At 37.8% G+C, this 15,467-nt stretch overlaps 1 protein-coding gene across 1 annotated transcript; it reads right to left on the bottom strand.

Moving 5' to 3' along the window:
• Window positions 1–2,666: 2,666 nt before the first annotated feature.
• LOC125284945 (ras-related protein Rab-25-like) lies at window positions 2,667–9,143 on the bottom strand. Its single transcript, XM_048229115.1, has 5 exons — window positions 8,947–9,143; window positions 7,624–7,819; window positions 4,412–4,605; window positions 3,202–3,282; window positions 2,667–2,858 (listed from the first exon to the last, which is right to left on the bottom strand). The coding sequence occupies exons 1-5, from the start codon at window positions 8,981–8,983 to the stop codon at window positions 2,731–2,733; spliced, it is 636 nt and encodes a 211-aa protein (XP_048085072.1). The 5' UTR covers window positions 8,984–9,143; the 3' UTR covers window positions 2,667–2,730.
• Window positions 9,144–15,467: the final 6,324 nt, after the last annotated feature.

The raw sequence follows: 15,467 nt of genomic DNA, 5'->3' as shown, positions 1-15,467 counted from the left end.
TTTTTTGAGTGCTGTGTCTCATTAGAAAGTCTCTGTGATTACTCCATCACTCCAGAGTGTAAGACTTAACTTCTCTGAGCTACATGCTTCAATTGCAAAATCATGTCAGTTTATCCTTTACAACATTAGGAAGATCAGACCTTATCTGACACAAGATTCCACACAACTTGTTGTTCAGGCCATGGTCATCTCCAAGCTGGAATGACTATTGTAATTCATTAATAGCTGGCTACCTGGCTACCTGCTTGTGTATTAAGACCATTACAGCTGATTCAGAATGCTGCAGCAAGCCTGGTCTTCAATCAGCCAAAAAGGACACATGTAACTCCTCTTCTAGTTACTCTCCACTGGCTCCCTATAGTAGCCAGAATTTAATTTAAATTTCTCACCTTGGCCTATAGGACACTGACTGGACATGGTCCCTGTTATTTTAATTCAATGATTAAGATGTACATCCCCAACCGTCCACTGCGGTCTTCTGATGAGATTGTGTTGTGTCGACCAGTCATAAACACTAGCTCAAATTCAAGACTATTTTCCTCAGTAGTTCCATGTTGGTGGAATGAGTTGCCCAGTGCTCTCCTGTAATAGTTTGGGTCTTTCAAGAGTCTAAAGGCATATCTGTTCAACATGTACTTAGTTCATTAAGCGCTTCTTATGTGTTATTATTTGTTTATATTCATTAGGCGGTTGATTCATTTGATATTGTTGTTTATTATTGATATTCTCCAGTCTTACCATGCTATTGTTATTGTTATTATATTATTGATTGAATGGACATTAGTGTTTATTATCGCTTTTTTCCTTTATTTTCATAGTTTATTGCATTAGGCTATTGATTTAATTGACATTGTTGTTTATTATTGCTATTCTCCTTAATATAGTCTGACCAACATCTTAAATTATTCACTGTTAAATTTAAGTATTATATTGTTTTGTATTTGTATGTCGCTTTGAGCCAAAGCATCTGCCAAATCCCATAACCATATCCATAACCATAACCATCATGCCTGCTACTCTTGTGTCTTCCTGTTTGCTTTGTTTACTTCCTGTGTCTTGTGCCATGTGCTCCTTTCTTTGTTTCTGTTCCCTGTGCCAGTGTCTCCGCCCCTCACCTGATCCTAGTCTTTTAGTTTAATTATGGTTTTCACCTGTCTCTTATTCCTTGTTCACCTGTGCCCTGTTAACCCCTGTGTATTTAAACCCTCTGTCTCCCCTCGGTCATTGATGTTGTTAGGTTGTTGTTTGTATCACGGTTTTCTAAGTTTGATCAAAGAATCCTGTTTGCTCCACGCTTGCCTTGGCGCTACTTGCCTTGCACTTCGGTCCAGCTCTCCCCAGCAACCGTTACAGCACGGGACAGTGACGGAGAAAACTACACTGCTCAAAAAAATTAAGGGAACACTTACAGTTTTCCTCAATTGTTAAAACACATTTTTTGAAACCTTCCACCCTTTTCTCCATTCTCAAACTACATTCACAGAATGTCTGACAGTTCTTGCAAAATAAAACACTCGTCTCAAAAGTTTTACTTGTGCTCAGAACCAAACAGTGTCAGAGTACCGATCCAGTGTATGATTGAAGTGTTCCCTAAATTTTTTTGAGCAGTATACTTTCCCCAGCAGCCTTGCTGTAAGCTTGTATGTCACATACATATTGATACTAGTAAACCACAATCCTTTTAGATATGGCATCAAACATTTGGATGATGAGAAATAGGAAAATCATTGTCATGTCATGAATATTTAGTGCTTAGTTTGATGTGTTGTCCTTGTCCTTGTGTATGTGTATGCACTCTTAAAACAAATGTGTTGTCCCTATCTGGACACAGAGATGTGTTATAAAAACATATTATTTTTATAAAAATAAAAAAAGGAAACAACACAAACTGTATTGTCCCTATCTGGACACAGAGATGTGTTAAAAACAACGCAAGTTGTGTTGTTTTCAGCACACTGTTTTAAGAGTGTGTGTACAGTTTTAGAATCAGATAATGCCACCAAATACAAAAATCACAATCTGCCTGAATGTACACTGAAAAGTGCAAGAAACAGGAGTACACACTTGTGAGTGAATGCGTGGTGGTTACAAACTCATGCTTAGTGTGCTGAATGCCTTTGCTGCCATCTACAGGCACATTCATCACATACTATAGGCCTAAACTAGCCCATTTGGAAGTCAACTTGAAACTGAATACTGATCAGCACTGAACAGAGAGACCTTTTGGTTCCTGAAAGTCTACAGTGGAGACTAATTAAGGCCTCTTTTGCGCTGCATAGACTTTTGAGTTCTCACTGTAATTTACATTTGTATAGTTTTAGATTATTGCACACAATGCAAAGAATGCAATGCAAAATCTACAGGGACAGAACACAAAACCTGTCGCAGAAGGATGCAAAATATGTATGACTAACTACAAAAGGACTGAGAGAGTAAAAATAACTTCCATGAGCAAACACTGTACGGATTTCAGGAGTGTTTCCAATTGTGTTGTATTTTTTATTTCAGAAATCCAATTAAATATTGTGTTTCACATTATGACCATAGAATGAGGTTTTTATTTACACTGGTAACACATTTCAGAAAAGCTTTTCCAACTGCTCTATGTTAAGGATGTCTTGAAATTAATCCAGTAAAATACTCTGTCTCAAAGGATCACAATGGAATGAATGTGTTTTTTATTTTATATACACTGATAAAAAAAGAAAGGGGTGTGGATGGGGAATGGAATCAGGATCTCCCACAGCAAGATCTGCTTTCTGTGTGGGCTTCACTTGTTGGGCCGATAGAGGGAGAAAGGGTCACGGCACTGATGGATCCTCGAGTGACCTCTCTGCTGGCCACTTTCCTATGGATCTCTGGATAAAAGAAAAAAAAAAACATTAAGAGGACACATGCATAGGCTAAGCTCAAGGTCAATGTCAAGGTTAAGGCCAACTTTAAGATCTCAGAAAGGGACATTTAGGGGGTTGCAGGTACATACAGTATGTTATCCTATAGCAATGTTAGACTCCTACATATTGCAAAGTTAAACTACTACACAGCTTTTAATGATTTCACTTTCCAAATGTGGCCTGTATAAAGCTAAAAGACAGGCGATATTGATTACTAGAACCTCTTTAATTGTAGACAACTGCACGGAATTGCATATATGTACTTTGTGCTAATGCGCTCTTTAGATGATGGTCGAACATAACAGACCTGTTAAGACTTTGAGGAAGGCAGCTTCAACATTTACGGACTCCAAAGCTGATGTCTCCATAAACAGCAAACCTCTGCTCTCTGTAAAGACACAAGTCACTATTAGAACAGTTTTATATGTTTACACTTAGCCTACTATCTTAAAATAAATTCTATCAAATATTCTGAATTTAGCCTGGATAAAATGTTATTTCGTTATTTGTTATATATTATGTTATATATTAGTATATATACAGTATTTGCTATATATTGATATAATGAGCAGAGCCGGACAGTAACGGAGTACATTTACTTGAGTACAGTACTTGAGTACAATTGAGAGGCAAATATTGTACTCTTTACTCCACTACATTTCTATCCATAACCGTGAGTACCCGTTACTTATTCTAAAAAAAAAGGAAAAAAGAAAAATCTCAGAAACCCTCAATTTGTTGTTTCCCTCTCAAACGTGATTGGATTATGCAGGCGCCACTGATTGGGACAGCCTATCAGCACCTTCAGCTTTCCGCCAAAGTCAACTCCATGGTCATATTTAGATAAGAGATGAAACCATGGACGAAACAATGGATGAAGACGCAGCAGGTCCATCCAATGTGCCAACCCGTGGCCCCACCTCGCCAGACTATTTCTATTTTCTGAACAAGTTAATGATAGTTTTTGCTTCAAGTGTTTCAATTACAAAATAGTATTTTGTATTTAAAATACGTATGTTATATACATGTATTAGAAATACTGCCCATCACTGGCAACATGGTAAAAAGATGAAAATGACTGGATTTTACTTTCAATTCCTTTTACATTCTCCAAGGTATTAACATTAACATTTTTCATAACTCCATGTAGGACGTTTCTGTACATAAATGTAAGCACTGTAGCAGTAGTAATGCAATATTTAGAAAATGTACTCTTGTACTCTTGATACTCAAGTACTTTTAAAAACAAGTACTTCAGTACTTTTACTTAAGTAGATATCTGACTGTTGTACTTTTACTTGTACTTGAGTAAAATTTAGGAAAGGGTATCTGTACTTTTACTCAAGTAATGAAGCTGGGTACTCTGTCCGCCTCTGATAATGAGAGAGCAGCACAATTATTTGACTCCAGAGGGGCAACACATAACAAAAACATTGACTGAAAGTAACATTCCACTTCTTTGGATGGGATCAAATGCGATCAAAACACAATCCGAGACCGTGTTAAGATAAAAGCACCTGCAAAGTCCTTGGCCTCTTCTGTTGGCACCGTCCGTTGACCCTCAAGGTCATTCTTATTGCCCACGAGCATGATGACAATGTGAGGGTCAGCATGGTCATACAGCTCCTTCAGCCAACGCTCCACATACTCATAGGTCAGGTGCTTGGTCAAGTCGTACACCAGAAGGGCGCCTACTGCTCCTCTGTAGTACCTGAAGGAAGATCACCGTAAGCAGTTAAAGGGCAAATGTCAGGTTAACGAAATGTTTAATTAATGTTAGTTAATGTGTAGTTAAATCAGTGAAGATATACATATTTTTAAAACTATTACTCTAAATGCACTACGACAAAATTTACAGCCATTTAAAAGACCAATTGTCAGGTTAAATTGTAATTAAGAATAATACAAAATACTTTTTTGGATGCCCTTTGCCTCAAAAGGAAAACATTTCTTTCTCTACAATTAATTTCTTATATTTGTTTACCTATTTTTAATTGTTTACTATTTTTATTTATATTTATGGGGGGGTTGCTTTGTTTAATCAACTGGGACCTGAGTACTAAATTTTGCTTCTACATTGAATTGTAGGAATGGCAATAAAGCTTCTTGAATCTTGTAGATATTTATATAATACTTTCTTGGCACGACTCCCTTTTATGATGCCATCGCTCAATTGTGTTTTAAAATGCTGGCTGTAAATTAACTAACATTAATAATAAAAACAATTGTTAACCTGACATTTGCCCTTTAATGATATTATTTTTACCTTTTTGCCCACCATTTCAGTATCGCCATTTTTGAATTTCGATCATGCAATGCATTGAACCGGACATTTATTTTGCTCGTACAAATGTTAAGGAAATCACTTTACCTGCCACACCTTGAACATGCTGGAATGGTCTAACAGGGAACGCTATGATAGTGGACAGGGCGGTAACAGAGGGTACTCATAAGTCAGGTGCTTGGTCAAGCCGTACACCAGAAAGGCGCCTATTACTCTTCTATAGTACCTGAAGCAGGGACGGGCAGTATTTATGATACATGTATTCAAAATACATATTTCAAACACAAAATAGTATTTTGTAATTTGTATTTGATTGGGTTAAAGACAACGGCTTCTTCATGGCAAACTCAAGCTTCTTCAGATTTTTTTCAGTTTCTTGAGAACTTTAACCATCAATTTCTTGTATCATGGAATACATGGCAACCGTTATGTGGTTCCTAGGAACATTGCTCAAAAAGTTACCTCATGTATCATCCATATATCCACATTGGCGTCAATATAAACCCATTTAGCATTTACATAGTACCCAGTTTGTTAAAAACCAACTAAAAGGGTCATGATTCTACATGATCAATAGCTTTACACAGTGCAGTATCATTCTGGGCATTGAGACTTCATTGATGTCAGAGACTTCATTCTCTGTACTAGGGATGGACAGTAACTAAGTACATTTACTTGATTACTGCACTTAAGTATGATTTTTGAGTCTGTACTTTATTTGAGTATTACTATTTTTGGAAACTTGTGACTTTTACTCCACTATACATTTGAAAGACAAATACTGTACTTTTGACTCCACTACATTTGAAATATATGAGCATAAAGTACTCGTTACTTTTAAGCACATTTGAAGTGATTCTTTAAATGCAATAATGCCATAGACTATCTTGAAGTTCATTTTTTCAATAGTTCAATTTGAACTTGGCTGAATTGGCTGTGGTAATAATGGTGACTACAGATTCTTCATCAGAACATCCTCCATGTTGCCTGAGTACATCTCTGATACAGTAGGCTATGAGAAGTTACAGGCAGGTCAGCATAGTTGATCTGTTGACTGTTTGCAGATTCATGACATTTCTCGTAGGCAGAGAAAAGCTGTTGCTCAAACACTGTCCACTTAATCATCAAAGTCAGTATAGTGATGAAAGAGTAAATAAACAGATATGGAAGGTTTACAAAGCGATTTCATGATTCCTTTAAAGAGTATTTCTTTTTTAGTATTTTCAAAATACAAAATTACAGTATTTTATTTAGATACACGGTGTGGCTATTGTATCCAAATGTATTTTATTTGAAAATACATTTGGATGTACTTTTGCCTATTCCTGACCTGAAGGAACATCACCGTTAGAAGCTGCTGATAATTGTTGATTGTTCATGTTGTTTTTGTTTACTTGTTTACTACTCTTTGTGAAAAGTGCTTTGTGTGTGCCTTTTGTGCTATAAAATGTGCTATATAAATAAACGTTTACTTACAGTACTTACTATCTTTAAATATCCATATTTTGAAAACTTAGTACATTTATCTGCTGTTCTAGAATAAAATATTCATAACAGGATTGAAGATCAGTTGATTTTAGGTATTGGACAAGAATGTGATTTCAATTAATCATAATACTGTTTAATTAATGTCTTAATGCAAACAAGAAAGGATGTTTAAATGATACATGTATGTAAATTATACATGTGCATAGTGCACTTTCAGTAAGCCTAAGTGTAATGGCTGTATAACTTATATAACTGTATATAACTTGCCATGCTTTTAGCAGATACAGCCTATGAAGCTCTTTGTTGATGAAAAGAATATCCTCTTAGGGAGATTTTAAAGAGATTGATTCAGATATTTCATTCACATTTTTTAGATTATGTAGTGATACTCCTTTAAGACATTTTACATAAAGCACAGCAAGTGCCTTATAAATCCAATGAAGATTTTTATAAATCCAATGAATATTTGAAGAGGAGCATGCATGGTTCAAAAACCTCCGATCTCCATTTTCAGGAAGATTCATAAATCAAGTTTGTATTGTACATTTCTGATACTATCAATAAAATTGCAGTTGTTTTGTTGCAGTTCCACTGATATCACTTGGAAAAAAAAAAATATAAAAAAAGTTTTAAAATAGAGTACAGGGGCGTCGGACTGGGACTAAAAAAGATATAAAAATGTTTTAAAATAGAGTACAGGGGCGTCGGACTGGGACTAAAACCACTACTGATTATAGGGGCCCAAGGGGAGAGAGAGCCCTTGAAAAGTCTGAAATATATTTTATTTTACCTGGGTTAAGGAACATGGGGGCCCATCAGGACTGCCTACAGTATGCAGGGGCCCAGGATCTTGTGCTACGCCCCTCATAGAGTATACACCGTTTTGTAACCAAACTCTTCAATAGTAGACAACAGACTGCTGACTGTAAGATGTTTATGAACAGGAGGCTCACTCACGCTGAAGTGATGGCTCTGTAGCGCTCCAGTCCAGCCGTGTCCCAGATCTGGGCTTTGATGACGGCGGTTTCCACCTGAATGGTCCTGGTGCTGAACTCCACTCCGATGGTGGTGCGGCTGTCATGGTTGAACTCGTTTTTAGTGAAGCGAGCCAGCAGGTTGCTCTTCCCAACTCCTGACTCCCCGATGAGCACCACTGTAGCATTAGATCAAAACCTTAATCAGCTTCATGCCTCATGCTGACGTTTCAATCTCAAGTCAAATCAATAGTTTATCTTTAGAGGGCTAACTGTGGATATTGTCTCAGTGCCCAATTTAAACATGTTGCCAGTTGGCACCATTTTAATTCATTCACTGTTGTCACCACATTGTTAAAATGAAACTAAGGTCAGAGAGTTCTCACCACACAACACACAAGGTATAGGGGGCATTGTGTACTAAATGCTAAAAGGTGCTGAGCATTTCATTTTCCAGATGACCAAAACAATGCCATGACATCACAATTCTTGAAAACAGATGATGCAATGCATCAAACTGGATGTATGTTTTGCTCGTGCAAATGTTAAGAACATTACCTTAGACAGAGTAAAAACTGTACACATCACACCCCCTTGAACAAGCTGGAATAGGCTAACTGGGCACTGCTATGATAGTGGACAGGGCGGTAACAGAGCGATTAACAGGGTTTGGTGTTGATTGTACATATTTTCTCCCACTTCTTCCTATTGTACTTTTTGTCTTTTGAAATGCAAAAGCCACGTCAGTCAAATTACAACACACCCATAACAGGTGAGGTCAACTCTTCGATGGTTCTTCTCACCACTGACATACTCTGGGGAATGACTGATTACTATTGACATATTTACATATGATTGCATAGATTGTTAAAACCTACAAAAGTAGTGAGTGTGTGTACGCTTATTATGACATCATATGCATGTATACAGCATGTTTGTATGCAAATTGTGCATTTACTCAAACATCAGTGGTCTTGCTTATCTTACATCTAAGTGGCATGTGATGGTGGAGGCCACTGATCTAGTCTGTCAGTAGTTCCTCATTCATTCATCCACACACAGCAGTAAACATTTTTGATTTTTTTTTTTTTTTTTTAAACTATGTCTGCCAGATACAAAATCTTTCTTGGCCTCAAACTGCTGCTTGGCCAATTGCATACTAGGCAGCAGAGAAGTGGAGTTTTTGTTTATTTAACAAGTGCAATGGTCATATGATACTCTCCAAAACAGTTTTTCCTTACTGATACCTGAGCAGCTGCCATTCCAATTCTGTCATGATAAAAACAAACATAACATAATAACTCACCCTTGAAGACAAAGTTGTACGTCATATCAGTCCCCATCCGGTGCCCAGACTGTGAACAGAGGCCGAATAATGTACAGTGTCTCCCAGGGAGGAGGTAAGGAGAGCAGGTGATCTGCTGTGAAGGTCCCAAGCTTGCTGAACAGGCTGCACCTCAGAGGGAAATATGCAGACTAGCCGGCCCGTGACAGCCATGGGGGCCGGGAGGGGTGCGGCCTGGGAGCAGGTGGAGCAGGAAGTGGAGCTAACGTGACGACAACAGACACAACCTCAAAGAGAATGACAATGAGATGTCTTTTCTCTCTAGGGAGGTGAATCTGTTTGGCCTGCCCATATTATCCTGAATTCCTGTCCTTCAGGTAGAGCCTGTAGCTAGCCAATAGCAAAGCAGGGGTGTTTAGGATGTTTAGGATGTTTAATCTGTTTTCCCTGGACAAAAGAGGCCAACATGTATCCGCTTTAAACTGTCAAGACTGACAGTTCTCTGCTTTTAACTAGCCTGGGTGCCATTCCGAACGTAGTCCCGCCCACAACATTTGAGGTCGGGAAGTTCGGTCTGGCATTGTTCCATAGAGTATAAGTATAAGTATATATACTTTTTTGATCCCGTGAGGGAAATTTGGTCTCTGCATTTAACCCAATCAGTGAATTAGTGAAACACAAACAGCACACAGTGAACACACAGTGAGGTGAAGCACACACTAATCCCGGCGCAGTGAGCTGCCTGCTTCAATGGCGGCGCTCGGGGAGCAGTGAGTGGTTAGGTGCCTTGCTCAAGAGCACTTCAGCCGCGGCCCACTGGTCGGGGCTCGAACCGGCAACCCTCCGGTTACAAGTCCAGAGTGCTAACCAGTGGGCCACGGCTGCCCCCCCAAGCATCACTAAGCTAATGTTAACTAGATCTAGCATTACCAACCTCCCTGCAAAACTCACCACACAACTTTGTAGGTCTTGTCCCTCATGCTGACCCTTACAAAACCCACAAGCTGACCCTCGGACACACAGCAGTCAATAATGTGACCCGATTTAAAGTGGTTTTCACCCCTTTGGACACTTTTGATTTCGTCCTTGAAACAGTGAAATATTCACGGGGGCATGGACGGTTTTCTAACCATTTTAGCAGGTACAGCAGCGGTGGTAGCATCCAGCTTGTGCTATCAGCTAGCTAGCTAGTTCAAAGGTTTAAGTACTTAATGAGGATATACAGGGTTTTTTATGCCTCGACTAAGTTGTTGTTTCCTATAAACAACAATTCATGTTCATAGAAACAACAAGGTCACTAAAACATAATATATGTCATACCTGTGTTACAGCATGTAGGCTAATGTTAGCAGCATTATAATGACATTCTAAATGTCTGAAACGCTAATGATTAGCCTATCGGCTACCTGAAAAGTTAATTGTTTAAACTAGCATTTACAGTGTCCTATTTGATGGTGTAGTGGCCCTGACTAAGTTCGTGTGATATATAAACCACAATCATCGGGCGGACCAATCAAATCAGGATGATACAGGTTTTGAGTATAAACCACATTATCATGGGGGCCACACAATAAATTAATTTATATTACTATACACCAACTAGCCTGTAGGTGGCTTTTCTGTGAATATCTCGAGAACCGTAGGGCCTATACATGGCATTTCAACCATCCCAAGAAAAAAATTATGGAAAATTCATATTATTTATGACACCCTCTGAATGCATGCCAAGTTTTGTGTACTTTCGTTCATGGGGGGAGCCTTACAATAAAATAATTTATGGCGGACCCCAATCAAATCAGGCTTTTCATACAAAAGACCGGATAGGACGATTGATGGACCTTCTATCACGCCACCTAAACCTTTGATTAGGGGTTATGCATTTTTGAAACAAAAATCTCAATGCAATTGAAGGATACAAAAGTGAGCGGCTTTTTAAGACCCCATATGGAAAAATTCATATTATTTAATGAGGTTGTATCACATGAAAGGCGATTATTTCATTAACAATAACGTTTCAGAAAACTTTGACCTAAAGTTGAGATGTGGGAAAACTCGTGGTTTCACTTTCATCAAGGGAAAATCCACAATGGATGAACTGTGATGAACTGCCCTAGCAATTCTACATGTTGCATTGATGTGACATGTTCCCTCGTTTGCATTCGCGAATGTTTGAAATCTCTGATTGACCACCTGTTCGAGGGATTTTCGACAACCTTTTCCCAGCTGTTTAACATGTTTGTAGCATATCACTGTTCAACAGAATTATTTTTAAAAACGGAGGGATATAGGAGAAGAAGGATGGTTTGTGTGTTTTCTTCCTAAACCCTCACGGTCTCGTCCTCACGGTAAGCTATTTTGTTGCTCTGATTGGTTAGGTCTATCCAATTGAATGCAGAGGCATTCCCCCCTGTATCGGTTGAAACACACCCCATAATCATGTCCCAATGGAGCAGTATCAGACTCATATTCTGACTAGAATTGAGTATGACTACGTCAGGCTAGCTTTTAACCCTAACCCTAAGCAAATTCAAAACATTTCTCCTCATGATCCTCTTACTTTAACTTGTGTGTGTGTGTGTGCGTGTTGAAACAAATGCAGGTGTTCATCCACATTCCTAGCTCTGAAAATGGGAAATGAAGAACGTGTATCAGAATGAATACACTATTTGATTGGCTGTTCAGTGTGCATAGGCTATCAATTCACATTTTGATTTGCAATCAATCATGTTTTGCCAGGTAGGCTGGTCAATATAGGGTTCAACGTCAAAAAAATTGATACAAAAGGTTTTTTTTATGGATTCTGGTACTGTTGGACATGCTAAAAATCTAGTAAAATCTGACCTTGGGAAAGGGGTCATTTTCAAAATGGCCGCCAAAATGGCTGTCAACAGGTTAGAATGGCTATATCTCAATTACTATTCTACAGATTATATGCTTTCAGAAAATATATATTTTAGAGTGTTTAATTTGTTTTTCCTGGACTGTACATGCCAACATATATCCCCTTTACACTAGATTCGCCTATACAGAATAGAGGGCAATGTATTGTGCATTCATGGAGGAAGATGGGACATGTTTTAAATTGTGCTATATTTTATCTACAGATTATATGCTTTCAGAAAATATATATTTTAGAGTGTTTAATTTGTTTTTCCTAGACTGTACATGCCAACATATATCCCCTTTACACTAGATTTGCCTATACAGAATAGAGGGCATTGTATTGTGCATTCATGGAGGAAGATGGGACATATTTTAAATGGTGTTATTGTCATGAGCTCTCTCTCTGCCTGGTAACACACGCTGATTGAAGTCTGATGACCTCCACCTGTTCCTGCTCTGCTCTGCCTCACCCTCGTTAACCTACCAGCTGCACTGCATTCACCACTCATCATGCCCTGTATATAAAGCCTTGCTTTTCAGTCCACACTTGTCAGATCGACTGCAACCAGCACCAGTTACCTGCCTGTTTTGGGCTACGCCGCTGATTCTTTGCCTGTGATCCCGGACCCGCTCGACTACTTCTGTGTTCTCCAGCCCCGGTAATCTTGACCTGCCTTCCGTCTCTCTTCTACGAATACCGCCTAGTCCTTGACTGTACTGCTGCTTCGTTTCAATTGCTGTTGTGTGTGTGTGTGTGTGTGTTTCCCCCAGGACTTCCCGGATCATCCAGCTCCTGCCATCGCTGTTCGGCTACTGGGGGAACACACACACGCAGACTCTTGGAACTCCTGGGACTCCCGTACCCCCCCGGAACCCCTGAAACCCCCTTAACCCCCAACCCTTAAATAAACTTTCGAACGTGACGCTTTTGTGGTCCTCGTCCTGTTTGGTGTCTGACAGTTATATCTTATCTACAGATTATATGCTTTCAGAAAATATATATTTTAGGGTGTTTAATTTGTTTTCCCTGGACTTAACATGCCAACATATATCCCCTTTACACTAGATCCGCCTATACATTATAGAGGGCATTGTATTGTGCATGCATGGAGGAAAATAAGACGTGTCTTAACTGGTGTTATATCTCATCTAGAGGTTATATGCTTTTAGAAAATATATGGTTTTGGGTGTTTAATCTGTTTTGCCTGGACAATATAGGCTAAAATGTATCCCCTTTACACTAGATTTGCCTATACAGAATAGAGGGCAATGCATTGTTCATGGCATGGAGAAAGATGGGACATGTTTTAAATGGTGCTATATCTTATCTACAGATTATATGCTTTCAGAAATGTAGAGTAGAGTTTGCAAGTAAGTGGCTGTTTTATGACTTTAATGAACCATGACCCATGTACTGTATAGGCATTCATTGTATATTTGTGTAGATCAATAATTGTTGGCATCTATCATTAGGGGGGAGCTAATTAAACTGAATCTTAAACTATATGCATAAGCGGATCAGAAATAACTAGAAATGCAATTCCAAGGAATTACCAGTGCATGAAAATGCTAAAGTTGTGATGTAAAATATCATGTATCATAGTTAAAATAGATAATGCAGAAATGGTTACTACGGTGATGCTAGGATAGACATGGTGGCTGCATAGCTTAATAAAAGTTGATAGTTAGTAGACTGTTTAAAAGCTGAATGTAGATAGTTTAAAAGTTGTTGATAGCCAGTAGATAGTTTAAAAGTTGTTGATAGATAGATAGATAGATAGATACTTTATTGATCCCCAGGGGAAATTCAAGATAGACAGCTAGTTTAATAGATAGTTTAAAAGTAGACTGTTTAAAAGTTGAAGGTAAATAGTTTAAAAGTTGTTGACAGACTGAAAGTTTAATGAATGTGTATAGGTAGATATTAGACGATAATTTGACGAAAGTTGGAATGGCTCTATAGTTTGCTAGCAGTTATGCTAAGATTTTTACCTATGTTAACCATGCTACTTTGCTAAAGTTTTATAGCAGTGCTAGCAATGCTAACATGCTAACCATGCTACTTAGCTAATGTTTTCTAGCAGTTTAATGAATGTTGATATTAAAATAGTTTAATGGCTGTGTATAAGTAGATATTTGACAATAACTGAAAGTTGAAATGGCTCTAATGTTTGCTAGCAGTTATGCTAAGATTTTTAACTATGCTAACCATCTTTACTTAGCTAATGTTTTATAGCAGTGCTAACTATCTTAACCATCTTTACTTAGCTAACTTAGCTAAAATGTTCTAGCAGTTTTGTTAAACATGCTAACTATGTTAGCAATGCTAACTATGTTAACCATGTGACTTAGCTAACCTAGCTTATCATTTTTAATAGTTATGTTAACTATGCTAACTAACATGCTAACTATATTAACCATGTGACTTAGCTAACCTAGCTAATCATTTTAGTAGTTATGCTAACTATGTTAATTAGCATGCTAACATGCTAACTATGCTAACCATGTGATTTAGCTAACCTAGCTAATCATTTTTAGTAGTTATGCTAACTAGCATGCTAACAATGCTAACATGCTAACTATATTAACCATGTGACTTAGCTAACCTAGCTAATCATTTTAGTAGTTATGCTAACTATGTTAATTAGCATGCTAACATGCTAACTATGCTAACCATATGATTTAGCTAACCTAGCCAATAATTTTTAGTAGTTATGCTAACTAGCATGCTAACAATGCTAACATGCTAACTATATTAACCATGTGACTTAGCTAACCTAGCTAATCATTTTAGTACTTATGCTAACTATGCTAACTAACATGTTAACAATGCTAACTATGCTAACCATGTGATTTAGCTAACCTAGCTAATCATTTTTAGTAGTTATGATAACTATGCTAAGTAGCATGCTAACCATGCTAACTATGCTAACCATGTTACTTAGCTAACTTAGCTAATCATTTTTAGCAGTTTTGTTAAAAATGCTAACTAGCATGTTAACATGCTAACTATGCTAACCATGTTACTTAGTTAACTTAGCTAATCATTTTTAGCAGTTTTGTTAAAAATGTTAACAATGCTAACAATGCTAACATGCTAACTAACTACAGTGGGTAGGAGTCATAGTTGACAAGTAACAGTTACAATGGCTGAACAGTTCAAAAGTTCAGTAGTTTAAAGGGTTAAATTGTTTAACAGTGAAATGTTGTAGTGAGGACTTTTATTTTGAAACAGTTTTTGGCAGAGGAAGCAGTTGAACAGGATGTGTAGTCTTAATCGGGCCAGTTTGTATGCTTAAAGCCTGAGACTGGCAGTTGATCCAGGTGGCCTGAACACCTGCCATAGGATTCTAATTGCTTAACGGCCCGTATTATGATGTCTGTCGGCAATGTTAAGTCTATGGGGATTTTTAAAAAGTTTTTCTTTAATAGTTTTAAAAGTATAAAAGTTTCAAAGTTGAAAAGACATAGCAGCTTCGTCCGTTTGAATACCTACGTTACAAAGTTTGAATGAAGTTTCTAAGTTAAACTGTTCAAGAGAAATAGCGTATGGAAAAAGTGGTAAGCGGAATAATAATTAGAAGAAGTTGTTGCCTAGGAAGAACAGTACAGTGCATTTTCATGCACTGTAATTATTATATCATTATTCATCATCATCT

The sequence above is a fragment of the Alosa alosa genome, chromosome 20 (assembly GCF_017589495.1).
Source record: "Alosa alosa isolate M-15738 ecotype Scorff River chromosome 20, AALO_Geno_1.1, whole genome shotgun sequence".
Lineage (NCBI taxonomy): Eukaryota > Metazoa > Chordata > Actinopteri > Clupeiformes > Clupeidae > Alosa > Alosa alosa.
This window is presented reverse-complemented; position numbering and strand designations above follow the sequence as displayed.

Bases quoted from the DNA above. Each gene is read 5' to 3' on its own strand.
- LOC125284945 (XM_048229115.1), bottom strand. From the start codon at position 8,983: ATGGGGACTGATATGACGTACAACTTTGTCTTCAAGG. The intron at 4,606-7,623 runs GTGAGTGAGCCT...ATCTTCCTTCAG, and splicing joins TACAGAGCCATCACTTCAGC to GTACTACAGAGGAGCAGTAG. The intron at 3,283-4,411 runs GTGCTTTTATCT...GTGTCTTTACAG, and splicing joins AGAGGCCAAGGACTTTGCAG to AGAGCAGAGGTTTGCTGTTT.